Genomic DNA, 27,946 nt, shown 5'->3' on the forward strand with positions numbered 1-27,946 from the left:
ATTTTTTCCAATGATGATATGGTGATCTCAAGTAATTTGCTAAAAAGCAGAGCATGGTGCCAGACACCTGTAATCCCAGAACTCTGAAGGCTGAGGCACGAAGATCGTGAGTTTAAGGCCAGCCTGGGCTATACACCAAGTTTGAAGACATCTTGGATTATACAGGAAGACTGCCTCAAAAAAAAAAAAAAGAAAGAAAGAAGAAAAAGAAAAAAAAAAAAGTACCACAGCCAGGCACCTGTAATCCTTACTACTTGAAAGGGAGAAATGAGGTGCATTGTGGTTCGAGGTCAGCCTAGGCAAAAAGTGAGACCCTATTACAAAAATAACTAAAGCAAAAAGGGCAAGTGTCATGGCTCAAGCAGTAGATTGCCTGCCTGCCAAGTACAAGGCCCTGAGTTCAAACCCCACTACTGCCAAAAAGAAAAATTTAAGAAATGAGCAAAATGGAAGAATCTGAGATAAACTGCATGTATATGAATACACCTGCACCCATACCCTTGCCTTCTTCTCAAACTGAAATAGGCCCTACAGCAAACAAAAGCAAGTCCTTCCCTCCTGTTCTAAATGGAAGTCCTTGCTGCATGCTCAGAACCTCGCTTCTTTAGCTATCCCTCCTCTGCTGAATACCTTCCTCTTTATTGGTCAATCCCCAAATCACATGCTCTAAAAAATAAACCCCAGGGCCAGGCATGGTGGTTCATGCCTGTAATCACAGCTGCTAGGGAGGCAATGATCATGGTTTGAGGCCAGAATGGGCAAAAATTTAGCAAGATTCTCATCTCAACAAATAAGCTGGGCTCAGTGGATGTGCTTGTGGTTCCAACTACATGGGAACCATAGGTGGGAGGATCACTGCCCAAGGCAAGCCCAGGGCAAAAACAAGGGAAGCTATCCAAAAAAAAACACTAAAAGCAAAAAGGGCTGGGAACATGGCTCACGTGGTAGAGTGACTGCCTAGCAAGCATAAGTCCCTAAGTTCAAATCCCAGTGCCACCTAAATACATACATAATACATAACCAGGCTGGGGGGATGTGAGGCATAGCCTACTGGCATACCAGCAGTTACCTTACTGGCCTTTTTCCTCTGGTATCCCTGAACCTGGACTCAAGACAGCCTGATACCCAGAAATGGCAACCATACTACTGACAGGGGAGTTTCAGGGAACACTTTGGCAATATATGTCAATGATCTCAAAAACCTTCAGCTCTTTGAGCCAGGGATTTAACTTTGGAAAATCTATTCTGGGCAAATATTCAAGGGTATAATCAAAGAGTAATTCATCATAGAATTATTGCAAAGATTAAATGAGACAACACATGTGACATCTTTAGCCTAGTTCCTAGTGCAATAACAACTTGGATTAGTAATACTAAAAAAGAAAACTGAAAGAAACTAATGTCCAACAATAAAGACAGTTTTAACAGAGACAGCTTTATGCACATGATAGGTAACTATTCTGGAGTCATTAAAAATCATACTATTACAGAAAGAATAGTCCAATTGATTTAAACATTGAATATACAAAAGAAATAAGAAAACAAACACTATCACTGGAGAATTCTAGGGCCCCAATCATCACTGACAGTGGAGAATTAATGTGATTAAATAATGAAGCATTTATCCTGCCTTTTCAGTACGAGTTGTATTTTGAGGTTCTAACAATGTACCTACTGAATAAAGAAAAGTTTTCAATACAGGAAAATGCCAACCAAAATGATAGAATTAGAAAATCACCATTTTGCAATCTCTAATAAAATAACTGGCTCGCTTAAGAGATAGCAAGTAGATGGAAAACCCATTAAAGGAAAAGGTCAAAATTTAAAAATTTGAAAAGCGAGAAGCAAGTTGTCATTACCAAACACAGTGCTTCAAAACAAATGAGGAAGCTAAAGAGCCTCCTGATGTGAGGGATTACAAAGAGGACAGCACCAGCCACTGTGTACCAACTGATTCCAACCCCTGGGATAAAGAAGAGAGAATTGAACATGAATCACATCCTGTTACATTGCACCTTATTTCCAGTCTTGGGTGTGGCAGAGTTCTGAAAAGAACCTAGTTACCAGCCCATATTAAGCAACTAATTCTATTTGCATTCAAATAATGGCATACAGTTGTCCTTCAATGTCCCTGAAGAGTTAGTTCCTGGATCCCTGCCATGGCCATGACACTAAACTCCAAGGATGCTCAAGCCCCTTAGATAAAATGGCATTGCATTTGCATATAACCTGTGCACATCCTCCTGAATACTTCCAGTCACCTCTGGAGTGCTTATAACACCAAACCCAATGTAAATGTTATGTAAATAAGTGTTATACTATACTCCTTAGCAATCAGGACAAGGAAAAAAGTCTGCACATGTACAATATAGACTTTTTTGGTAATATTCGCAATCCACAGTTGATTGACGCCAAGGATGATGAACCCTCAGATACAAAGGGCTGACCCTCACTTAAAATCCTTTTTTGAGAAGCATAAGTAAGTATTTGGTGTTAAAACAACAGGCCTGAGATTTATAGTGTTCCACAAAAAGAGTGGTAGTAGCGGCACAGAGGAAAGAGGGTGAAACTATAATGGCATTGATAATATTAGTCATCAATGAAGTTCAAAGATAGGTTCATGGCGTTTGTTGTACTTCCACATGGATATATGTTCAAATTTTCACAGTAAAATATCTTAAATCTTGGTATTAAAAATATTTAACGCCAGCACTCAGGAGGCTGAGGCAAAAGAATCTCAAATTCACCTGGTCTACACTGAGTTCCAGGCAAGCCTGTGTTACACAGTGAGAGTCTGTCTCTAGTGGGGAGGAAGATAATGGAAGGGCAGAGGGGTGTAACTCAATGGTAGTGTTGTGTGCTTCATATTTAATATCTGTGAGGACCTGGGTTCAATACCTAGCACCACTAAGGGAAAAACAGAAAAGAAAAACATTTAATGAGATGAAAAAAATGAATAAACAAATATATGAAATAATCAAGACTGCAAAGTTAAACAAGGCATGTTCCTAATTTCAAAAATGACAGCCATGAAACTGGTTTATTTAGAGTCAAATAATTGCAGTGGAAAAATGAAAAACTTTATATTCTCTAGGACCTACACTCCAGCTAGACTATTCTAAACTCTCTGTCAAGGGGAATATACAGAAACATGAACTACTGTGTCTCTTCCAGAAATTGATGGTTAAGGATTTAGTCGAGACTCACTCACTTACTAAATAGGATGCCTTGAATATAAACTGTGGAGAGCCAAGGGGGGTGGTGCACACCTGTAATCCTAGCATTTGGGAAGCTGAGGCAAGAGCAAGTCCAGGCTATATAGCAAGAAAAAAACAAAAATAAATAAATAAAAAGAAGACAAAGTGGGGAGAATGGGCTGGCCTAAAATCTTCTAAACCCAACCTTACTTCTGAACTGTACAAACTGGCTGGTTGGGACCAGGAACAAGAGGTCTCCTAGGGTTCCTCTGATGTGCCCTCCCCAGACAAACACACAGGTACACACTAAAAGGTTTCTCCCAACTCTTAATCCCCCACTCTCCTCCTTGGTGAAAATACCAGTTCATCAACAAAGATACGTCTATCACATTAACAAATACAAATATTTATCCCTTAAGTATGAATAAGTGATCTGTTATTCAAATCTTCATTTTACTTCAGATTTTCAATCACATAAACCTATTTTTTACTCTGTACAAAACACCTCTAAGACACTTTGCAGAAACCCTATCAAAGAACAAAGTACACAGCTCTGCTGGTGGACAGCAGACCCTTCATGGGAGGGCTGGTGCAGGTGCTGCCTGCTGTCAGTCGCCTTAAAAGGCCAAGGCCACAGTGCAGGCCAGGGAGGCCCATGAGGAACACACGGGGTCCAGCATGATTTGTCAGGGAGAAATGGGATCATGCACCGGAAGAACTAGGTTTCAACACTGGGAACTTTCCCCTAGCGACCCTGGTAACACTCAAAAACAAGTTTCCCACTTTCTCTTTCTCCTTCCCTCCCTTCATCCAAGCAAATAAAAGTCCTAGGAAGAAGGGCAGTCCTCCTGTCCTTTAAACCTAGCCTCTAACTACCTTTTGTAAACCAGGAAATGCAGGCCCAAGGGCATTAGGTGCCTTGCCAAGATCACACTATTTTTATCTAAGAACTGTATTTATATAATGCATTATGTAATGCATAGATTGTAGAAATCCAGAAAAGTATACCCCTAAACAACTTCTTTTTTGGTGGTGGTATTGGGGTTTGAACTCAGGACCTAGCTTGCTGGGCAGGCACTCTACCACTTGAGCCACACTTCCAGCAATTTTTGCTCTACTTATTTTTAAAATAGTAGATGTGTATGAGCCTGGACTTCAATCCTATTTATGTTTCCCGCCTAACTGGGATGGCAGGCACACACCAACATGCCTAGCTTTTATTAGCTGATTTGGGGTTCCTGTAACCACAATCCTTCTCATCTCAGTCACCATGTAGCCAGGATGATAGACACAAACCACCATGCCTGGCTTTATTTTGTTTTGTTTTGTTTTTAATAGAATAGAAACTGATATTTATTTTTTGCCTTTTCTTTTCCACTGAAATCCTATGGACTCTATCATAGACTTCATGATGTATGTCCAGAAGGGAAACCCAGCTAAAAACTTAAGCTGGTTTCCAAACACCATGTTACCATTGCTCTTTCTATGACCTTGGGCAAATTACTCAATCTCCCTCAAGTCTGTTTTCTCCTCCTCTTCCTCCTCCTCCTTCTCTTCCTTCTTCTTTTTCCTCTCTCTCTCTCTCTCTCTCTCTCTCTCTCTCTCTCTCTCTCTCTCTCTCTCTCATCACAGGTATGCTTAAACAGAACTCTAAATTCTACACCCCCACCCAGTTCCTTCATCTCTAAACTGGAAACAGTCATCTCATTACCTCCTTGGATTGCTTTGAGAATTAAATAAAGTAATTTTTGTAATGAGCTTGATACAATGCCCAATAAATATTACTCATTATTATTGCTTCAAATACTCTGTACTTGGAAATGTGGTAAATAAATATTTGGTTCAACTTAAAGGAAAGAAATCACAAGTTGGTTCTAAAAGTATTTGAAAAGGTAAAATAAAGTTATCATAGATAAAGCTATCTTCATCCAACAAATTTTTGTTTTAATTTTTTATCCAGTAGACTTTAAGAAGGCAATTTTTAAGACCCTGCTTGCTAGAATTCTTAACTTCAGTTTTTAAAAAATCTTGCATTATTTCACCCATACTGTTGGGTCTGGAAACCTAAGGCAGGTGAGTGAGCATCCCCTCCCCCATGGAGAGCAGTATCATTTCTGCATCCTGAGGAATTAGAGGCCTGCATTCCTGCACCATGAGAAGGAGTTGTAAACTGCATTTCTGCATCCTAAAGAAAAGATACATGGTCTGATAGGTCTGCCACAGGGCTGATAAGCAAAATGCTCCCAAGATTGTTTCCCCTTCCCCAATAAAGGTGCTAACTATACCAGTTCCCCTAAGAATGCATGGCCAAAGAGAACCAACCCCCAACCCAGAGTTAAAATGTCCATAAAAAGCCCCAGCCTTCACCTGAGCAGGGAGCTACTGGCTTCCAGGCTTTTTTAAGACCCTGCTTGCTAGAATTCTTAACTTCAGTTTTTAAAAAATCTTGCATTATTTCACCCATACTGTTGGGTCTGGAGACCTAAGGCAGGTGAGTGAGCATCCCCTCCCCCATGGAGAGCAGTATCATTTCTGCATCCTGAGGAATTAGAGGCCTGCATTCCTGCACCATGAGAAGGAGTTGTAAACTGCATTTCTGCATCCTAAAGAAAAGATACATGGTCTGATAGGTCTGCCACAGGGCTGATAAGCAAAATGCTCCCAAGATTGTTTCCCCTCCCCCAATAAAGGTGCTAACTATACGAGCTCCCCTAAGAATGCATGGCCAAAGAGAACCAACCCCCAACCCAGAGTTAAAATGTCCATAAAAAGCCCCAGCCTTCACCTGAGCAGGGAGCTACCGGCTTCCAGGCTCTGTTACTCTTGTCTAGCTGTAGCCTTTCCTTTCTATTAAGTAGGACTTAATATAATGGCTTTGGTTCATCATTCAGCTGGCTCATGAGCCAGTTCCCTGGCCTGTGAAGGCAATGACCCTCGACACTGGCCTGCAACACTTCGACACCGGCATATAACACTACTAAATTCATGTTAAAAATAACTCATTCAATGAGAGGGAATTCAATAGCCATTAATGCTCTCCAATCACTTCTGTACAAATTCTCTCTCTCTCCCCACATATACTTCCACAGCATAATCATAACCAATAAAAAGTAATGTGTGGGAATCAGTTTTGCAATTATCCACTAGATACAAATACTCTGCTCACATTAATAAGCAAAAAAAATTGACGGGCTAGATAAACATGGAAACAGCAGCAGTCCTCCTGTGCAATAAAGATTTAAAACTGTTCACCCCTGCACTGGAGTGCTACTGGGAACTGTGACCAGTGACGATATGAAAAGTAGAGAAAAAAATTTTGACAAGGCATCTCATTACATTGCCCAGGCTGTGCTCGAACTCATGCCCTCAAGCAATCCTCCACCTCAGCCTCCTGAGTAGCTGGGAGTACAGGAGTGTGTCACCACCATCAGCTTAGAAAATCTTTCTTGTGGCTAGAATTACACAACGTAAAAAGGATCTGTCACCAGCTTTGTGAAGTACACAGACAAAGGATTTTTAAATTTTTTTGGTACTGGGGGATTGAATCCAGAGCCTCAGGCATGCTAGGAACATGCTCTACCACTGAACCAAACCCAAAGTCTCTACAGAGCATAGGAAACTTTCAGGATTTCAAAGAAACTGACTGAGCAATGAGGATTCCAGAATCCGCCCAGGGTCATAAGACTGCAAAATGGCAGTGCCAAAACTGGACACTTACTCTGCTCTCCTCATTTTTATTCCAGGGACCTTCCACTTCTGAGTCAGCCAGCAACTCTGGGAAAGCTCTGACCAACATTCTGTAGGAAGACATAAAAGAAACAGACCATGTGGTCTGCACCCTGCAGGGACTAACAACCTAGTTACAATGGCCAAAGCCCAAGAAGGAACATTTTTAAAGCACTCTGTTTAGAGCACACTTCCTTAATTAAACACACTTAGTGGAATCTTGGGTGGGAGGAAGCAATAAAGACTAGATACAACCAAGTCCTTGGGAGTCCACTATATGTCATGTTGCAGGCCCACCGGGGATGGGGGGGGCGGTGTGAGGGGGATGCAATCATGATGAAAACATGCTCCCTGCACAGTAGCCACACTCTTGTAGAGATGCAGAGCACAGGCCCCTAAGTGGTGACAACACAGATCAAATCAAGAAGACTCTGGATCTCACTCTGTTTGGAACCTTCCCATGGAGACAACAGGAAAGGGGTTTTTTGTTTTATTTTTTTTCCTTCTAGACTTAATGATGCATGTATTTTCTTTCTCTTTTTAAACAGGGTCTTACTATGTAGCCAGACTGGCCTCAGACTTGCAGCCCTTCCTCCTCAGCTTTGAGTGCTGGTGTTACAGGTGTGTGTCACCACACCTAGCTCTTTAATAATCTATTTTAAGCTTCTATTTTTAATAGCCTATGAATATTATTGGTATGTTTTCCTTTTGTGTATTTTTTAATGGTTGAAATATTAACAAGATAATTGCTATGCTTTAAAAGGTATCAAGTAAAATTCTGTGTCTTCCAGGCCACTGTACAATACAGAAAACCAGAATTAAAATGGATAGCTCATCGTGTGGAACTTTTTTCTGATCTTACAGTTCAGACATATCTAATAAAGTTCTTCTGAAATTCCATATTACCTATCAATTGAAATAGTAAGATGAAGCAAGTCTATAAGTAGATATTGATGATGATTGCTTAAGCTGATATAGTAAATAGATATCGCATATTATAGAGCTCACATATTGATGCTGATGCTGGCTAAATTAAAAAAATAGAAAAAGAAGTCCAATTAAGAGAAAATAAAAATTAATGTATCAGAATCAAGATTCTACAGTAACAGGAAGACAATGAAAAATATTTTATATTGTCTCATAAAAAACAGTAAGTCCAAGAGCCAGACAAACCACTGGAAAAACAAGTAACACAACATGTGAGGACAGTGAACCTGTGGAGAAGACCATGACTCATGAAAAGGTCTGGACACAAAGGAGGGTACAATTCTGCCCCACTGGAGCCATCAGTGTTCACTGAGCCTAAGAACATGTGGATGTAGACACTCACAGGAAGATGCCTTCCCACCTGAGTCCTCAGCAGTCAGTGCCTATTATGTGTCTTCATACGGGTTCTGAAGAAACTGACGAATGTGTGTGGTGAGCTGGGACTCACATTTGACACATCTATGTTACTTGACACTGAGATACTGAAATGGGAAGTAAAAAATGTGTCCCACACAATTATAGCAAATGCATCACATCAAAAAGTGACTTTAATTAAGTACAAAGAATTCTCTAATTATACTTAATACAGGCTATTAACAGTTATATAAATTTGCTGGGCCTGGTGGTACATGGATGTAATCCCAGCACTTGGAAGGCTAAGACAGGAGGACAAAGAGTTCAAGGCCAGCCTGGACCACATAACAAGATCCTTTCTCAAAAAAAAAAAAACCCAAAATTTAAAAACTCTTCTAAATTTCAATTTCATCAAGGAATTTCTTCCTGGTGAAGATAAAAAAGAATCCATGGAATTTAAATTAACCTAGGACTGAACATGACAACAATAAACAGAGAAATATAATAAATCTAATAAAATTGGGCTGGAGTTATAGCTCAGGGATAGTGTATACAAAGACCCTGGGTTCAATCTCCAGCACCAAAACAAAACAAAAACAAACAAATAACAACCACAAATTCTTTATAGCCAAATAATATCATATAACATATATGATAGTAGCTACCTACTACTTTTCAGCACCTAGGGATACATTATGATTTTTTCTTTTTTTTTGAGATGGGCTCTTGCTGTTCTGCTCAGGCTGGCCTTGAACTCCTGGGTTCAAATGATCCTCCTGCCTCAACCTCCTAAGAAGCTGGGAGTAAAGGTATGAGTGTATGCCAGGCCTGGCTTTAATCTTTGTTTTGTTTTAAATTATGAAGCAAATCAAGGTTCAAGGGTGGAAAAAAAATAGCAATTTCAGAAGGAGCCAACTGTAAGCTTGCAGGAGGCTGAGGCAGGAGGGTACACAGTTCAAGGATAGCCCAGATTACATATCAAGACCCTATATATAAAAAAAGGAAGAAAGGACAGGAAGGAGGGAGGAAGGGAGGAAGAAAGGAAGAAAGAACCATTTAAACCCAACTGACAGTGACACGGGACTAAATGAGAGCTGTTCCACATCCACTGAGCTGCAGAATGTGTGCCTGGAAAATTAATTTTTTTGTTTTTCAAATTTATTTTGATTTTTTTCATTTATTGTTTTTTCACAGTGCATAATAGATCTACAAATATGGTGAGTTTACTGTGTATAGGCAGTGTAGTCTTATACAGCCGTTTAAAAAGAATGAAAGATATTATGTCATTTGTAGGAACATGGATGTAACTGCAGATCATCATGTTAAAGGAAATAAGCCAGACTCAGAAAGACAACACTGAGCGTTTTCTCTCATAGGTGGAATCTAGAAAGAAGAAAGGACATGAAAGTAAAAGTGGAAGGGGGACTATCTGGGAAGGATAAGGTGGATAAGAAGGTAGTGTGGTGATGGTGAATGAAATCATGCATATATCATATGCATGCATGAACATAACAGAATGTACTATTTTGTACAATTAATACACACTAATAAAAGGGGAAGAAAGAAAAAAAAAACTTGAAATTTAACTGATTTTTTTTTTTTTTAAATCCCAGGCTGGCTCTAAATCAGAAGGAGGATGCCCACTGCTGGGTGCTATCTCTGCTACCAGCCCCAGAATTGTACTATCCTGCTAGGAGTCACATTAGCTGCCTGGACACATCATGTCCCATAAACCCCTACTAATACTGCCCCAGAAGAATCAGAGGTCCGTGGATGTGCTCACAAGTAAAAACAACAGAGTCAGTCTTAGGCCTTCCAAATCTGGCAAAAAACCATCGAATTGAAAATCTGAAACACAACCTGCTTGCAAGAGACTCTGAAAAACTGTCACTTTTAGATCCTTGACCTCTAACATTAGGAAAGAATCCACAAGGAGGCTTTATGATGATCTATTATACCCTTCACATTGGGAATAGAATAACAACTAGAATATACTAGGAACCCCTGTGAATAGGAAAAAAAATCAGGTAGCCCTACAGAAAAATGTAAAAGGATAGGAACAGGCAATTTGCAGAAGGGTAAACCAAAATAGCTAAAACTATGAAAGGTTTTCTCAAAGGCATTAGTCATCAGATAAATGACTAGTGAAAATTAAGTAGTGGCAATTTCCTGTACTAACATTGTGTACAGTGAATGAGGCATTCTGGAAGTTGATATGACAGTACCTAAATAAGTTAAATGAGCCTTCATTATATAACTGAGTAATCTCACTCCTTAATGTACATGCCAGAGAAATTCTCACACAGGTCTTATACAGGAATAGTCTCCAGAGAGTTTTCCGCAGTGGCCAGAAAAGTAAGAGAGTCTAGATGGTTTTCACTGTGCAGATGTTTAAATAAAATCTAGGGAATGCCCCAGAGCCACCACCTTTCCCAACTCTAGGGGGACATTAAACACCTATAACAAAAGGTGAATAGTGCCCCCTGGTGCCCTTCAACCCGGCCAAACTCACCATCTGGAATATACAACAGTCAGAAACAATAAGCTAGACAGAAATTCACCAAGAAAAGTTTGTAGATTTGTTTTTCCAAAGACAATTGAACTTTTTAAAATAAATGAGGTTTACAACCAAACACACACAGAAATACTACATACTTTAGAAAAATACATATAAAAAATTTCAAGGATACCAAACACATAAAAGCAGTTCTGCATGTGCACAAAGGGTATAAGAATGGGAAACAAAAATACAGAAGATACAAGAAGGACAAAATGAAGAGCTTCATATGGACTAATGATAGGAATTTGTTATGAAAGGAGAAATATGACTCACTGGATTTTTCCCCTAAAAATAGTGTCAATTATACCTAAAACTACCAAAGGTAAAATAAGATATCTGAAGAATGACTAGAGCATTTAGGAAAGGGTAAGGATTAGTAAAGCAATGAAGGAACAAAACTGCAGAATATTAAGCACTGATATATATTAAACTATGTACACAATGCTGTAACATTTACTATGACACAGTTATTTGCATATTATTATAGTATTCCTAAATTGCTTCCATATGTAGGGAACTACAACCTCATTTAATATGCAAACACACTATAGCCTAACTTGAGAGGTATTCTTGTAATAAAAGTTGTGGCCAATCATAGCCGCTGAGTAAGCCAGTCACAGGATGAAAACTGCCAAAATATGTCCAAATAAGGCAAGCACAGAACTATAACCAGTCAAACCATTTCTGTATGTCACTTCTGTTTTCTTGCTGTAAATATTCCCTGCCCACAGGTTATTGAGCGTAATTCTCTGAACTGCTTTTTGTCCTCGGTGCTACCTGGTTTGTGAGTATTTTTTCTGTTCAAATTCTGTTAAATTTGTCTAAGGTTTTTCTTCTTAACAATATAACAATGTAAAACACATTGTATGAATTAGTGTATTTAAAATATATGAATTTAAACTTTAGCCTTGGAATAAAATGGGATCACTGAATTGTTTCTAAACTGGAACTAGCCTGTTCAAAAGTGTTTTTGTTTTGTCTTGCTTTACTTTTTGGCCCTGGAGAGCAAACCCAGGGCCTCACAAATGCTAAACACATGCGTAACACTGAGCTATACCCTCAGCCCCCAAATGTGTATTTTAGTTTATTTTCTTGCCTTGTGGAGAAGCCAGATTGTGGGCAGAAGAATGCTGAGGAGGCTGGTGACAGGAATCTGAACTAGGCAGGGTAGAGGCAACGGGAACAAAATTGAAAAAATTTTGAAAACATTTCAATATTGAAAGAGGTATTTTCAGTGGAGAGATTAATTGGGTGTGAAGTGTGAGAAGGATGGAGGGATCAAGGAACAGGAACCTAGCAAGGCTGGGCAGCAATGTCCTAATCAGGATTAGGAGACCCAGGAAAGGGTGTTTAACCAGGGTAGAGAAAAAGAAGTGGAGTTTTAGACACAGTGAGTCCCCTAGACCTGTGGTATCTCAGTGGGAGATGTTCAGTTCCCAAAGGAGATTGGAACTAGCAATCCAGACCTCGCAGTCTGTTGTAACTGAAGCTGGTAAAAAAAAAAAAAAAAAAAAAAAAGTATATCTACAAAAAAAACTGGGACCTCACCTTAAGGGTGTACCCTAAGCCACATACCCTGCCTTTATTGTCTCAAATCAGAGGATAGTGAAGACTATCTGTGAATTTAAAGTCAAATAGGGTCCTTAGAAAAACAATCCAAGTCATAAATCAAAGGCTTCTGGATCATTTTTTCACTTAATTCACATTTTCAGTCCAATCACACAAGTCTCCATCTAAATCGTGAGGGTTCTTTTCTACCTTGTACACCTACCTCAAAATACTGGTCTAACAGAGTCAATACTCCTCTGTATTCTTCTGAAAATAGAACAGAGGCATATCCAATCCTATATCCTGAAACAAACTGCCAGGATACACTCAAACATTTTACACTCTCAAAGGCATTTAACCGAAATAGCACTGCAAGGACAGTGAGATATAATTGGCTTACAGAACATCTTGGTAACTGTAAATGTAATATCTCCCACAGAGAGTTCATATAACTTAATTTTTCCAAACAGACAAGTATTGGTCTACAGGCAAAAGGGGGGCCAATTATCTACAAGTAAACGGGTTTTAAATGAGTTGCAAAAGATTGTCCCTATTGTTATCCCATTTCTTTCATTATGCTTTTAAGAGAGAAAATTTATATCTTAACAATGAAGAAACTCTTTGCTTATAACTCTCCACAGCATTTATTTGGGATCCTACAATACTTCTATTCCATTACTTTTGCTTTGCAATAGGTTTAAGCAAGCTGCACTAATTTAAGGACATAAAACTTTTTTTTTAAATCTTTAAAAAAAACTTTAGGAGTTTTTTACCTTTTATCTTTCTAGTCTCTACAAAAAGTTTTAATGTCAATGCAAACTTCTACATGGACTAACACAGACTCATAAAAATTATTTGAATAAGCATTTATAATAGTAGGGGAAACTGAAAATATTACAAAACCCAATATGCTAAAGTAGACTGAAGTAAAAGATTTAATAGCACTGCTCTTATTGACCAGTTTAAACTATAAAGAAAAACGGAAAGCCTATAAACCATTCAAAAAATAGGAGATGACTTACATTGCTAAAAGTGTTCAGTATATCTTGTGTTCATATTAGAAAGATTCCATGTGGTCTGTCTTTGGGTCATACATTCTACAGCACAGCTTTCTTTTTCATATATTTTTATAAAATAGGATCACCCACCATACATGCTCAAAATACAGGGTCTTATATTCAGATTGGGTGCAGCCCAACCATTCCAAGTCTCCTTTAGCATGACTGAGAATTTGATCAAAGCTATCAATGTCAAAACATCATTGTTCTCACTACCATATGGATCCCAAAGCAATGTTAGTTCATGATGTAAGTGGATCCTCCAGGATAAGGATTTTTCTCAGTTTTCTCTATCCTGAGTTATACATACTCAGGATACCAGTGGTAAACAGAAAAGGTGCCTGCTGGAACTTCTGTAGTCACAGGATTGTGATGTCTCAGAAAGACAGGCTCCTTTGTTTTTACTTTTGTTGTTTTGGTGCTGGAGATCTAACCCAAGGTCTTGTGCATGCTAGGCAATCATTCTATCACTGAGCCACAACCTCAGCCTCCTACTTTCAACTTTCACTTTAGTGATCCTAGACAGTTGAATATTAAGAAGAGATAAGAGGGATGGGGGTGTGGCTCAGTGATAATGTTTGCCTAGCAGGCAGGAATCCCTGGGTTCTCCACAACCAAAAAAAGACAAAACAGAAAAGGAAAACAGACAAACAGACTGTAAGAGTTGTCAGCTGAACTCTTGTCACAGTGGTACAGTGTCTTGCTGATAAACATTCTCTTCCCTCCCAGATACCTGAAGCAGCCATTTAAATGACACAAAATTATTTCCCATACCTGGACACTGGATCACCAAGTCCTACAACAAAGAACCCTTCTGCCTGATGTATAAAAAGAAATCCAACTGGATAGTCTAAACATTTTTAAGCATAACTTTATAACACAAGAAAGGCTTGGTTTTTCCCAAGATATTATTTTATTCTTCCTGAAAATAAGAGAACTGTCTTAGCCCATCACAGCTCTAGCATAATGAATAATAGAGCTTTCAGGTAGGCCCATGGTAGGCTGCTTTGGATCACAAAAGAGGAGCGGGAAGGTTCCTACTCAATCAGCAATTATAAGCACATCTGGTGAAGGAGGAGGACACCAATTTTTCCTCTTTCTCACCCACAGTGGAGAAGATGTCAAAAGGATAATTCTAGTGTGGTTGGCATTTCCTTACAACATGCAATAACTGTTATCTGATCTTAGAGCTTTGATGTTATAATGACCTTGCATTAACTACATTCCAAATTGATTAAAAGTTGTATTTCCCATATATTTATTATCTCCAAAACCATTAAATCATAGGCAATACTTATTTGTTTCTTCCTAACGGTCCCTTAATGCTAAATTTCATTACTACTTATCAAAAAAAAGTAAGAATGAATAGACAAATAGAACTTTCCCAATTCCCTTTACCTCTTTTTTCAGTGCCAATAAAAGTTACATTTGATGCTAGAGATGTAGCTCAGTGGAGAATGTCTGCTTAGCATATGCAAGGTATTGGCATTGAGCCCTAGCACCAAAAAAAAAATCATATTCAGAGCTCAGAAGTATTGTATTATCATTACTATTTTAAAATTAACTTCTCAAAGCAAAAGTAGATGGTGTTTTCTCAATACAATTCTGCTAAATATCATTCTAGCTTCACGACTGATTCAATCATACCTCAATGAACATATTTAACTTCAATTGCCCAAAGAGGTTAAGAATATTCAAGCTGAAATTAAACTATAGTTCAGCCAATAGGAAGCCTGAATACCCCAACTTGCCTTTAACATCCCCCACCAAAAATTTGTGAACAAGTATTCATTGACACCTCAGTATAGTCAAGTGTTAATGACACTGACTGGCACACAGCAAGACACAGAGCAGGGACTGTGAATGGAATGACTGAGGGTGCATGATTGATGCATGGGATCTGGCAAGCGTGCAAGGCAAGAAGACTGAAATAATCACTAAACCAAAGAAGCACATACAAGATGATGTAGACAGTGAGAGGACAACCAGGGCGATCTAGACAGAAAAGGCACAAAGAAGAAAGGGAAACTCAGACAGCCCTCTTCAGATGCTAAATCGAGACAAACTGTGCTCCAAGGGGTAACACTGCAAGACAAAGACACAAAGCCTGGAAAATGAAGCTCATACTCATAACATTAAGTAGATACTACTTTAGAAAGTAGAGTTTATGAGGGGAATCATGGGAGGGAAAGGCTGCAAAGTCAAGTGGTTGTGGCCAGATGCTGTGCAGAACATAAACACTGAGACTGTCAGCTGCTGTCTCCGCTTCCCTACCCCGCCTTTAGGAAACAGCACCCTCCCCCATCTCACAGCCCCACCCTATCATATGCTTTCCTTTTCCAAAGGCCCAGAAAACCAGAATATCCAATAAAGTGACAAAAATGTTTACAATCTTAGAAAATGACGAAAGAAAAAGAACACATCACGCATAAAATAGTAATTGTCAAAAAAAAAAACCCTGATGGCTAGAAACAATAATTTTCAATTAGTAATATCTAGTCAACTTACAGCCCATGAAGGTTTTGCACACAATTTCAAAGTCGTTTGGCTACCCCCCCACACACACACATACCCTCACTTCTTTTTGGATGTACTGGGGTTGAATTCAGGACTTCACACTTGGAGGGCAGGTACTGTACTGCCTGAGCAATGCCTCTAGCCCTTTTAATAAATTTTGCTCTGATTCCTTTGAACAAAAGACTAAGAAAACAAACCAGGTAAGGCACCAATTACACGCCTATGTGCCAGGCACAATAGTAGGGGCTTTATATGCATAATTTCATTAAATCTTAACACTGTTAATAAAAAATTGCTCTGAACCTTCATAGATATGAGGAAGAATTACTAAAGTCACTTAGCTAAACAGCAAAGTCAGAATGCAAATACACCTAACAGAATAGTAGTTAAAATAACTATTGATATCATCATCCAACATATTTTCAGCAACTTTTTAATAGGATCTGAAGGCAAACCTCTGAAGGCGGTTTCAAGTATGCACAGCTTATATCCAAACGTTTGAATGCACTTAAAACTAGGCCAATCCTCAGCCCATAAAGTAGTCATTAAACCCATTACTGAGATTATGGGATATTTGATTTCCATCCAAGACTCTTAAAGAAACCAGGAGAAAAGATGTTTCAGACCAAACTAAAATGACTTAACAGCAATGCTCACAGTCCAAGTTCAGGCTGAGATATGGAAGCCAGTAGTGCAGTATTTAGGACAAGGATAGCATCCCAATACCCCCTTTCCTTTTATTGTTACACACTGTACTTATCAGGGACAACTCTGATCTTTATTTATTGCACATTAACTGAACATCTGTACTCTGTCAGGTGCTACCTTTGGGAATCAGACTGTTCAGACTTTAAATTTTTCATGTAACAATTTAACAAGCCACCTGAGAAAGTGTGTACTCTTACAGCCGGTCCTACTCCACCCATGAGAAAGCAAGATAACCTTTAGAAGGCCAAAATGAGTGTGGATTCCAAGTTCTAAAGTCCAAGCTCTTAGTTAATTAGCAGTCCTCCAGAAGCTCAGTGCTCACTTGATTTTCTCTCGTACACACTAACCACAGATCTGGTTTTAAGGCCATATCCAAGGTGGGCCCCTCATTAGCCTACTGCCCTATGCAAGTTGCTTCACTTGTCTGAGCCTTAGTTTGCTCTTAGGAAAGATAAGGATAACCAGCTATATTTCCAGACTATTACAAGGATTAGAGATAATTATGTAATAGACTTTTCAAGCCAATAATTAAAGGTATTTCCAAGAATAAGTGACAGCAAGAAGACAGACAAGAAACTGCATAGACATAAAAACCCAGCAGCAGCAGGTTGCACTCTGACATGGCTGTTGAGGGCACACTAAGGACACACAGAAGTAACGCGATGTGCTTTAAGACCTTTAAAACAGGTTAAACTTTTATTCCATGTGTTTGTTTGACATTGGAAAGATTCTTACTAAAACATAATTTAACATCACGAATTTAATATATTAGATGACTAAACTTTAATTAACTGAAACCTCTTTTACCAGGCTGGGAGCATAGCTCACATGTAGAGTAAGTGTTTAGCATAGAAAAGACCCTGGATTTAATCCCCAACATGGGGAGTGGGGAGACAGGAACCTCTTAAATTTTTTTTCTACTAAATATTGAAAAAGATGTATTTCAAATAAATTAACTATGAAATTCTTAAATGGAGTAATACAAGACATGATCCATTTCTTCAGACATAACACTAAGAAATGTTTTTGTGTCCCTTATTGCTAAATGTTTTTCTATCTACCAAAGAGACATAAATGTGTGCCATGGCAGTCCTTTTTCATTTGCATTTTCTCCCTACATTTGGAAGGCAGTAAAAAGTGTGAACCTCTATCCTATGGTTAAAAATAAATGATGTTCTTGGAAGCCTATAGATACCACGACCAACAGCTTCAAAGTTGGCTGGCAATGACTTAATCCAAAACCTGCAAAACCAAGGCCAAAAACAATGTCCCTAAGGACAATGCTGAAGCTCCCCAATCCCATGGTGATTTCCAAGACACCCATAATACAGCAGAAGATGGAAAGGATTCAAATGTGGTAGCAGATGACAAGAAAAGAGTCAGCAGCTGAGAAAGGGCCTTGTCAGCCTTCAACCCTGTTCCACAGTCTCCATGACAGTTGCCTCAACAAGATCTGATTCCCTCTGGCTAAAAATTACTTTTCATGCAGCCCAAGGGAAGGCCAGACTTTCAACCATTAAAGGAATGTATCTTGTTATCAATAGAAACTAGAAGATCTCATCAGTAAAGACCTAGATCTTATAACATTTTAAAGAACACCTTTTGCTCTGTGTGTTGTGTTACAGTGCTGAACACCCAAACACTAGGATGTGAATCAGTAGACTCAGCTTCTATTTCTAGCTCTGCCTCTGAATGAATCACACTGTGACCTTGGGGAAGTTATTTCACCTCTGACTCCATTTTCCACCAATCACAAGGTTAAGTTCAACCTACAGATTACTTTTTCTGAACAACACTGAGTGAATGATAATAAATATACAGAAGTTGATGCTCATATATAAAAAGGACTAACTTTGTACAATCAAAAAAAAAAAAATATGCCTGGAGGGCTCAACAAAACCCAGGTGCTACTTGACCAGGGCTCTTTTTAGAGTCCCAAATGCCAAATTTAAAAATACTACCAAATTAAAATGATGTGAAAGTACGAAGAACACCTTTTGTTTTAAAACAAAACTTCAACCTACTTAGGGCCCTAAGCTCTTTCAAGACTATGCTCAATCCTCCTCCTCTAACAAGTCTTCTTCCTTTACCCCCTGCTGAGGAAATAAGCTGCTGTATCCTTTATCTTCCCAGGGTACTGGTCTGCAGATCTCCAGATAGATGACAGATGATGGCTAGATGGATGTATGGATGGATAGATAGATTAGATAGAAGATACATGGATGGATAGATACATGATAGATAGAAGATGGATGGATGGATAGATGGATGGATAGATAGATAGATAGATAGATAGATAGATAGATTCCTGTGCAATCTTACTTTTTTTTCTCTGCTGGGGAGGAACCAAGAGGCTTGCACATGCTGGGCAAGAGCTCTACCACTGAGCTACAGAGTCACACCCTGTAGTGTACATATTAATGTCTTCTCTTCACTTAGTAAAACTTGGAAAGGCAGAACCGTGGTTTAACTATCTATTGGTGGAGCTTGGGATGTTACTCAGTGGTAAAGTGTTTGCCTAGCATGGGATGGTTTCCATTCCCAGCACTGGGGAAAAAAATAGTAAGTCTGGCACAATGTGGCTGTCCAGTACACACACACGCACACACACGCACATGCACGGACACACGCACACGCACACACACACGCACACGCATATGATATGCTAAATGAGTGACACAAGTGCTAAAGTCTTTGCTACTAGGAATAGCAATCATTAACATTAACCACTGATAATTTTAATTGTGATGAATCATTTTCATTTTAGGAAACTATATAAAGAAAAAGATAAAAAAAATACATGATTTCTCACCAACATTAAATCAACAAAAATTGGATTTGCCTAGCATGTGCAAGGCCCCAGGTTTGATCTCAGCACAGCAAAAAAATAAAATACATTCACAAAAATTAACTGAAGAACTTTTCAATCCTCCACTATCAAAAATGGTCTCCAAAGTTTGCACATTTTACATTTTTAAAAAATAATTTGTCTAGGGAGTTAAAGACTATAAAGATTCTTTTTAGGTGAATGTATACTATAACAAAAAGGGAGAAAGGGGAGTGAAAAAACAGCCTGTACAGTGACTAGAAGAAACTACTTTTAAGATACTGGAAAAGCAAAATAACAGATGAAAATGAAAATGTACTCAATAAAAGCAGCTACCATTCACAGCATTTAACTAACTAATGAGTAGCTGTCCTCTTTGAGAACATTCATCAAAATAACTTGTATAGATTACTTTTTTGGGGGAAGGGGAGTTTAAGACAAAGTCTCACTAAGTATGTAGCCCAGGCTGGCCTCCAACTCTCCGCCTTGCTGCCTCAGACTCCCAAGTGCTGAAATTATAGGTGTCACCATACCTATTTACTACAGACCTATTTACTAAAACAGAACATAAGATTACTAAAACAGAACATAAGATTTTAAAATTGTTTTGAATTTTGTAATTATTCAAATATTTATCACAAACCTACCGGCACTAGCATAAATGTTTGTATTTTTTCCATTCATTGGATTCTTAACTCTAGCTCATTCAATAATGAAGAGTAGGTGCTAAGATGATGAGAAACAGACACTACCAGGGAGCTCTTAAAAGTGAGGCCTTGGGACCTGTGAGCCTACAATAAAGGACAAACTCCTCTTGCACTTGACATTTACCACAATGAACTCACTCAGGCTGTGCTTCATGTAGCTCCTACCCAAGTCTGTACCAACACTAAGGAGGCCTCATTTGACCACAGTGCTTTTGGTCTTCTCACCTTCACACTTCCGCGTTACAGCCTGGGCACACTGGATCATGAGACCCAATGATATTAACCCTAATATTCTATTATTTATCCATTTGTTCACAGTATATACCAGATTTGCTTGGATTAGCAAACAGGAGTGACGACTTAACTTCGCAAAGCACTCCCACCCAGAACGCTGCAAGATAGAAACCACATATCATACATATCCACACATGTACTCTCACATGTCCGTATGTGTGTATGCATATACATCTATGTATATGTATACATGAGAGCAGTCAGAGATCACCTTTAGAATGTACTGGAGTAAATGATTTGTGCTTCCAATATCAGCAACTTTCAACACCTCGAGAAGTACCACGAACAATTTTGTTCTTTTAATGCTGTGGGGATAAGGAAGGAAAAAGAAAGATGGTTCCACTAACAAGGCACATAAGGAGTCAGCCTCCGTGGTGACCCTGTGACAACGGAGAGCAAATATTTTGGGGAAACCAGCAGAGCAGCCCTTTCTTGAAATGACTTAGGACAGGCACAACTAAATTGTTCCCTTTATCACCCTGTAAGAAAAACAAAAAGTATGTCCAACACCAGGACTTACTGAGGGAATGAGCTTGAAGGCAAACAGACCCAGTCCTAGCAGGCCAGGGCCTTTACAGAAGGCAAGTGGCTGGCCGGGGAAGGCCATGATTGGCAGGCGACCTGCTACCTGCAAGTGCGCGAATAGGCGCGCTCACCTGTAAACACGTTCTGGAAGCCATCTGCAGTTGCTGGCGCCCCAGACACCTTGGCTGCCAGCGCCGGGGACCCGCCACCGCTTTTGCCCTCGGTCGCCCCGCGCCCCAGCAGGTGCGCAGAGCCTCCAGCCCCAGGCGCGCGGACGCCCAGCTCCTCGGTCCAGTCAGCTGAGCGGCTCAGGCCGCCAGCGAGGCTGCCCTCCGCCCCCTGCTTCCTAGCCTGGGCTGCGACCGAGGCCGAGGCGGTTCTGGGCCCCCGGCTCAGGGAGGACTCCAGCCGCCTCTTGATCCTGGGGCTCTGGCTGGGGGACTGAGACGGGGAGTGATTGGGCGAGCTGAGCTGCCGGGTGGTGGTCTTGATGTAACAGGGAGCGACGAGCGGGTAGGGCTTGAAGCAGCGAGGGCTGGGCGCAGGGCTGCTGGGCAGGGAGGCGGGTGCGGGGACTCCGGGCCCTCGCGTCCGCTCCTCCGGGTCCCATTCCTCCCCGGGAGAGCCTCTGGGCGCATCCTCAAAAGCATCCTCCTCTCCCTCCTCCTCATCCGTGTCCCCGGCCCCTTGCACGCGGGCCCCTGCCGTGGCCTCTACCGGCCCAGCCTCCTCCGCAGACGCGAAGGCTGTGGACAAGGGCGAGTCTGCGACTGCGGACTGGGGGTCTGGGGAGGCGGGGAGGCCTCCGGGGGACGGTGGGGGCTCGGGCACCGGCGGCTCGGCGGTCAGGCTCTCGGGCAAGTCGGAGAGCGCGGCCAGGGTCTGCTCGGTGTCCATACCGCCCGGGGCCCCCGCAGCCCCGCTACTCGGTCCCAGCAGGAGCCGTTCCAGGCCCAGGAAGGCCCCGGGTTCGGGGAAAGCGGCAGTGGAGGGCGCTGCACTCTCCTCCGAGTCGGGGAGCAGCTGCTGCTGCTGGTGCTGCAGGCGAATTGCCTGCTGGATGTCGGAGAGCAAATCTTCTTGCTCCGTGGCCGAATGGAAGCTGTAGATGTCCGTGTCCGAGCCGGAACTGGTCCTTTGTCCATCCTGAGCGCCGGCCGCAGTTTCCAAATCCTCCACAACCGCCTGGACCTCGGCAGGCCTAGGAGCACCCGGACGGGTGACCTCAAAAGGGTCCGCACACTCGGTATCCGACAGACCCGTCTCCTCCGCCGAGAGGCTGAGGTCCGGGGTCTTGGTGACCAGAGAGTGCGCGCTGTCCAGCTCCCCGGTCTGCAGGGCCTGAGAGTCCAGCACATCCTCCCGGGAGTCGCCGGCACCCTTCCCCTTGCTCAGGTTCTTCCTGATCCGCAGGTTGGAAAACACCGAGGCTCTGGAATCAGACTTGCTCTTCTTCTTGCCCGGCTCCCCGCCGCCACCCCCTCCCCCCTTGCCGTGCTTGCCCAGCGCCTTCTTGCTCGTGCTCCCCTTCTTTGTGGCTTCCGCATCCCTGGGCCCCACAGCATCCTCGGCGCCTCCGCCGCCACCTTCGTGGGAGGCATCACCTGCGCTTCTCTTCAGCTTCCCATCCTGGTTCCCCATGCTGCAATCCGGCTGCTGCGCCGCCGCCCTCGGGTCCTCAGGCCATGTCGGCCCCGGCCAGGGCCAGGAGAGCCTCCCGCACGAATCAGGCAGCAGGGCCCGCCGCGGGGAGCGCAGGCCGAGAGCGCCCAGCGGCCCCGCTCACATCTGCCGCAGCTTCGCAGAATGCGCGGCGGCTCTCCCGGCTGCCGTCCCTGTAGCTGTGGCCCGCGGGCTCCTCACGCACATTGCAGCGCGCACTCCCCACCAATGGCTGCACAGGACACAGCCCACGCCTGGCTCCCCGCCCACGCCGCCCCCTCCGTGCCCCGGCTCCTCCCTGAACCTGGCGCGAAAAACGTTCTCTCATTCTTTGGAGGTGATCGTTTTCTCTTTCTTCTTTCTTTCTTTCCTTCTTCTTTTTGTACGCAGTATTGTGCTATGTAATTCAGGCTGGGCTCGAACTTGTGATCCTCCTGCTTCAGCCTCACAAGTGCTGAGATTACAGGTAGGATCTACCATACCCTGCTAGCTCCCGTACATTAATTTTCACCTCGTGTTGCCCCTCCCCAAGAACTTGTCAATTGGAAGATGTACAGGAAACTTCAAAGTGCTGAGAACCTGCAGTGGTTTGAGGAAAAAACAAAACAGAAACAGAAAAGAAAATTTTGTATGAGGACAAACTGAAGCCCAGTTCCAGTTATGCACACCATGGTATCACAGCCACTTACACAACATTCCCCTTCAGTCTTCCTGCTTCTACATGGCTCGTCCATATATGCTTGTTGAATGAATGGACTGTTGTGTTTCTTGAATAATTGATCATCTCCTTGAACACTTTAATGTGCGTGAGTGTATGGTTAGGAAAGCTTACTACCCATGGTGCTGCACAGCGGTTTCACCCAGACCTTGCTTCTCCAGGAGAGGACTCTCATTTCCAAAGCAAGTTTATCAAACATTTTTGAACAAAAAAGGCGAGGTAAGGGAAACTGAAAATACTGAGATTAGAGTTGATTAAAATGCTAATCTCAAAATTCTGTGTGTTTACCATATAAATTAAACAGCATTTGTATTAAAAAAGCGTGCAAATGCTATAACTCCCAGGAGGTCAAACTCATCAATATTAAACATGCCGCTATTGTGGTTGACTATTAAAAAAAAGGGAAAAGACAGAAAGGAAACACCCTTGGCACAAACACAGGAAATCAGATGTCAGGATATAAACCACCATTTTCCCAAGCTAATCCTTCCACACGCTTTGTCCTTTACGGAGGCCTCAATGTCAGCATAAACACTTTTCCTCATTATAAATATTCTGATTGCTTTAATTACTTATTAAATTTATGTACCTACTAAAGAATATTTTTAACAGCACTAGTATTGAAAGATGCTCCAAGTAGTAAACTAAGATTAAAGTGGCCTTAATCAACAGATGTTCAAGTAATTAAATCAGAGGTTCATTGTTAACTCCTTTGAAAAGATGGAACAGTTCTCCATCTTGCTAATACTAAAGTAAACCCAGAAGAAGGAAAAGTACTATAAATTATATGATTTAACTTAAATGCAGCAAGCGTGTGGTCTTCCTCTGCATACTATGAATCAACATTTTAAACCTCTCTCCTGTAACATCTTCATAAAACAAAGTTAGTTCTATAAGTCTGTGATAGAAAAGCATATGTAGCAATTACTAGGCCTTTCCAAGCTATGTTCTTAAAAAATAAATGTAACTTCAAGGCAAGTAGATAGTTGTCCTTGAGTGGCCCTCTTGAGTAAATGGTTTGGAGAAATCAACTATAATAACTTTGCCACTGTAATATCCCAGCCTCCAAGTGATTCCTGAGTGCTTGAAAAGCCTTTGTTTCTCCTCTTTCACAAGACTGCCCTCTTCTTTCCTCTGGAATCCAGGCTCCCCAGAGTGCAGCATTTGCGTTGTGGATATTAGGATTTTTCTGAGTGCTGAGGTACTTTGAATCCTGACTTGCTCTTTCTTGAACGGAACATATTGACTCTGAACTATTTGTTTCCTTACTACTTTCTTCTGTGGTGTATTAAGAGGCTCAGGGGAGGGAGGGATGGAGAGTAGAAGGAAAGGAAGAAAGGGGACTCCTTTGAGTGGGAAACAATAGGTGGCAGCTGTGCAGCTGGTCAGAGTTGACAAACGCTGTATTTCATGCCTTGAAGGCTCATTGGAAACTCACCAGTGTGGGTGTCAAATGCAAGTAGGCATCCTCTACCCAATAATGATTAACACATAAGCTCAATTCAGAGAGCCAAAGAGATTTGACCAGGTTTACATAGCAGCAGAGGCAATACTTGAACCCACAAATTTAGGTTTCAAACTCCTTATAACAAACAACACCACAGTGTTTATTCTTTGAGAGACTAGTAAGGATATCATAAAGGCAAACTGCAAAAGTCTGTCAGAACATTCCGTGGTATTCAGTAGGTATATAGTAATCCCAACAATGCCTGGGACATGGGCCAAGTTAAGTCTATTTCATCAAGAAAGAGTATTAGGGCTGGCAATGCAACAGGGAGGTAAAGTCCCAGCATCACCCTCCCCCGCACCGCCCAAAACGAAAGAAAGAAAAGTATCACGTGTGGTAGTAAAAACACACTTAACATGTAATTAGAAACCCTACTTTGTGCCTCGTCACATTGTAGGTGCCAGGGTACAGAAGAGAAGCAGACACGTGCAACCTACCCATACATTCTAGGGTGTACCATTTGTAATTCTATTGGTAAAAGTCTTCTCAAAACGAATACAAAAACTGGACATAAAATAAAATGCAACGCTACCCATTTTCCAGAAGAAGGACTTGGATGTAGGATACGAGTTTATGAAATAAAATTAGTGAACTAGGGGTGGAGCTCAGTGGGGTAGACCATATGTTTAGCATAGACACAGTCCTGGATTTGATCCCCAGCAACTCAGAATAAATAAATAGACCAGAAGTGGTAGTGCATACCTATAATACCAGCTGCATCGGAGGAGAAGATAGAGGATCACAGGTCAGAGACTAGTCCCGTGCAAAAAAAAAAGCCAGACCCTATCTGAAAAATAAATTAAAGCAGAAAAAAAGGCTAAGGGTGTGGTTCAAATGTTAGCAAACACAGGCCCTGAGTTCAAACTCCAGTAGTGCCAAAATAATAATAAAATAAATAAGTAAATAAATTCAAATTAGTAAAAGAAGGTTGATAAACTTGAAGCAAATATGAACTATAGTTCATAGTATGTATGCTGCACAATTGTACTAATCTCTGCAATTTACTCTAAGATGTGTAAAAAAATAAAATGCTTTGACATATGGACAGATATGTGATGAAGCAAACCAAATAAAATGTTAGTTTTATAATTTACAAGGTAGATACATGGTGTTCACTGGGAAATTCTTTTAACTTTTCCATATGATTGAAATTTTTCATGATAAAATGTTGGAGAAAAAGCAAGTTTCAAGAATGTGTGAATTTTTAGCTTTCTTGAAATTAAAATCCTATAATGATTAATGGCACTCAGTAAACACTGAATGAGGGTTGGAGGTCGATAGTACCGCACGTTCCTAGCACATTTGAGGCCCTGAGTTTAACCCTCAGCACTGTAAAAGAAATAAGGAAATGAAAGGTTTTTGATAATTGTTCTACTGAGGGCTTTCTAAATTATTCTTTCTGCTTAGCTTTGGTGGAATGTTCTGGAATCTCTAATAGAACAATACCAGGTTGCATGGTATTTGTCTCACCCTTTTCTCCAGCAAATGCATGTTCCGTTCCCTTTTAGAAGATAACTGTTCTGTGCTGGCATCAGTTACTAAGCTGCGGCCTCCCAAATCCACCTCTCAGATGCAACTTTGCTCCTAAACCATCCACCCCGGAACCCAGTTTCTACAGAACACCCTACTCCCAGTCAAATCCAACGTACATGAAATTCAGCTTCTCTTGCATATCTTTCTCCTTTATTTTTTCTTTCAATAAAAGCACTACAATGACTTCACTGCCCAACCAGATCGGTTGCTGACTCCTTCTGATCTCCCCATACCAACAATTCACCACTCTCAGAGACTTCTCTGTTCTTTCTCCTCAATGTTTCTCAAATCCATTCATGTCTCCCATACCAACTGTCACTTTTCTTGCCTCCTCTATCCAAACTCCAGCTTCCATCTGTTGCCCCATTATCACAAACCCCTTCCAGCTGCAGGGATGGTTTTGCTCCCCAGGGGATATTTGGCATTGTCTGAAGACAATGAGGGTGCTGCTATTAAACATAATACACAGAATGTCCTCCATGACCAAGTATGATCCAGCCTAACAAGGGCACTGAGGCTGTGGTGAGACACCTGCTTTACCATGAAGCCACTCATGGTTGACTCTCAATAGAGTTTACTGAATGCGGGCTGTGGATATAGCTCGGTGTAGAGCAACGGCCTAGCATGCAGCATGCCCACAACCCTGGCTTTGCTCTCAGCACCACACACGCACGCGCGCACACAAACACACACACACGCACACACACACAAAGTTTATTGAGTGAGTGAAAAAATAAAGAAATCAAAATATGTCTCCCAGTTAATCAAACTAAATTGGAAACATAAAGGCAGAACCCTTGACAAGCAAGATTTCAAACACTGTGTCTATAGTGGCAAATATCTTAAATGAGGAATTAACTCCGCTCTAAGACATTTGAACTTCCATGAAACTATACAATCTGTACAAATACTCCAAGTCTTCACATACTTGACAACATTATTAAAAGCCCTTGCTCTTGCCAGAAAATTTCAGGTAAAGACAAAGTTCCTGAATTACCAAAGCTCTCCTTTTTTTTTTTTTTTCTGTCCTCCTTTCTTGGTTGGTCGGTGCTGGAGAATGCAGGGCCACTGTGCACTGCATTCACTCCAGCACTGATCTAGGTTAAGTGTATCTCCAACAACTAGTTATGTAGTTTTTACCGCCACTATTTTATAAATGTAGCATTTGGAAATAAAATGTTTACAAAACAGAGGAAAGTCAAATACTATTTTCCCAAGCAGTATGGAATACACTACAAATTTATTTCTGTGTTAGAAAAGAGTTACAGGTAAAGAATTCTGTAGGAATTCCAATAGGGAGGTCACTTGTGTCTCTCCATATTGGAAATATGTTACCAAAATCTAAGGTTGTACTGCTCACTGCTCTACCAAAAATCTGAGAGACAGAAATTAGTGAAAGAAAATAGATTTGTTCAAGGATGGCCTTGCAGAAAATAGAGTAGACTTTTCTGTCTCAAATCTCCATCTTTGGGGGACCATGGGTATGAAGTACTTTTATAGGACACAAAGGTGTTCACT

General features: G+C 41.1%; 1 protein-coding gene across 3 annotated transcripts in view; it reads right to left on the reverse strand.

Annotated features, from left to right (window-relative positions):
• Positions 1-22,867, reverse strand: part of Fmn2 (formin 2) — a 338,855-nt gene extending 315,988 nt beyond the window's left edge. Inside the window, exon 1 of one of the 3 annotated variants that reach the window (XM_074047221.1) lies at positions 21,140-22,867. In XM_074047221.1, coding sequence (XP_073903322.1) covers positions 21,140-22,649 — 1,510 coding nt within the window. In that variant the 5' untranslated portion in view covers positions 22,650-22,867. The remainder of the gene's footprint in view (positions 1-21,139) is intronic. The other 2 variants (XM_074047222.1, XM_074047224.1) reach the window with 2 other exon arrangements.
• Between the last annotated feature and the right edge of the window lie 5,079 nt (positions 22,868-27,946).

The sequence above is a fragment of the Castor canadensis genome, chromosome 11, assembly GCF_047511655.1.
Source record: "Castor canadensis chromosome 11, mCasCan1.hap1v2, whole genome shotgun sequence".
NCBI lineage: Eukaryota > Metazoa > Chordata > Mammalia > Rodentia > Castoridae > Castor > Castor canadensis.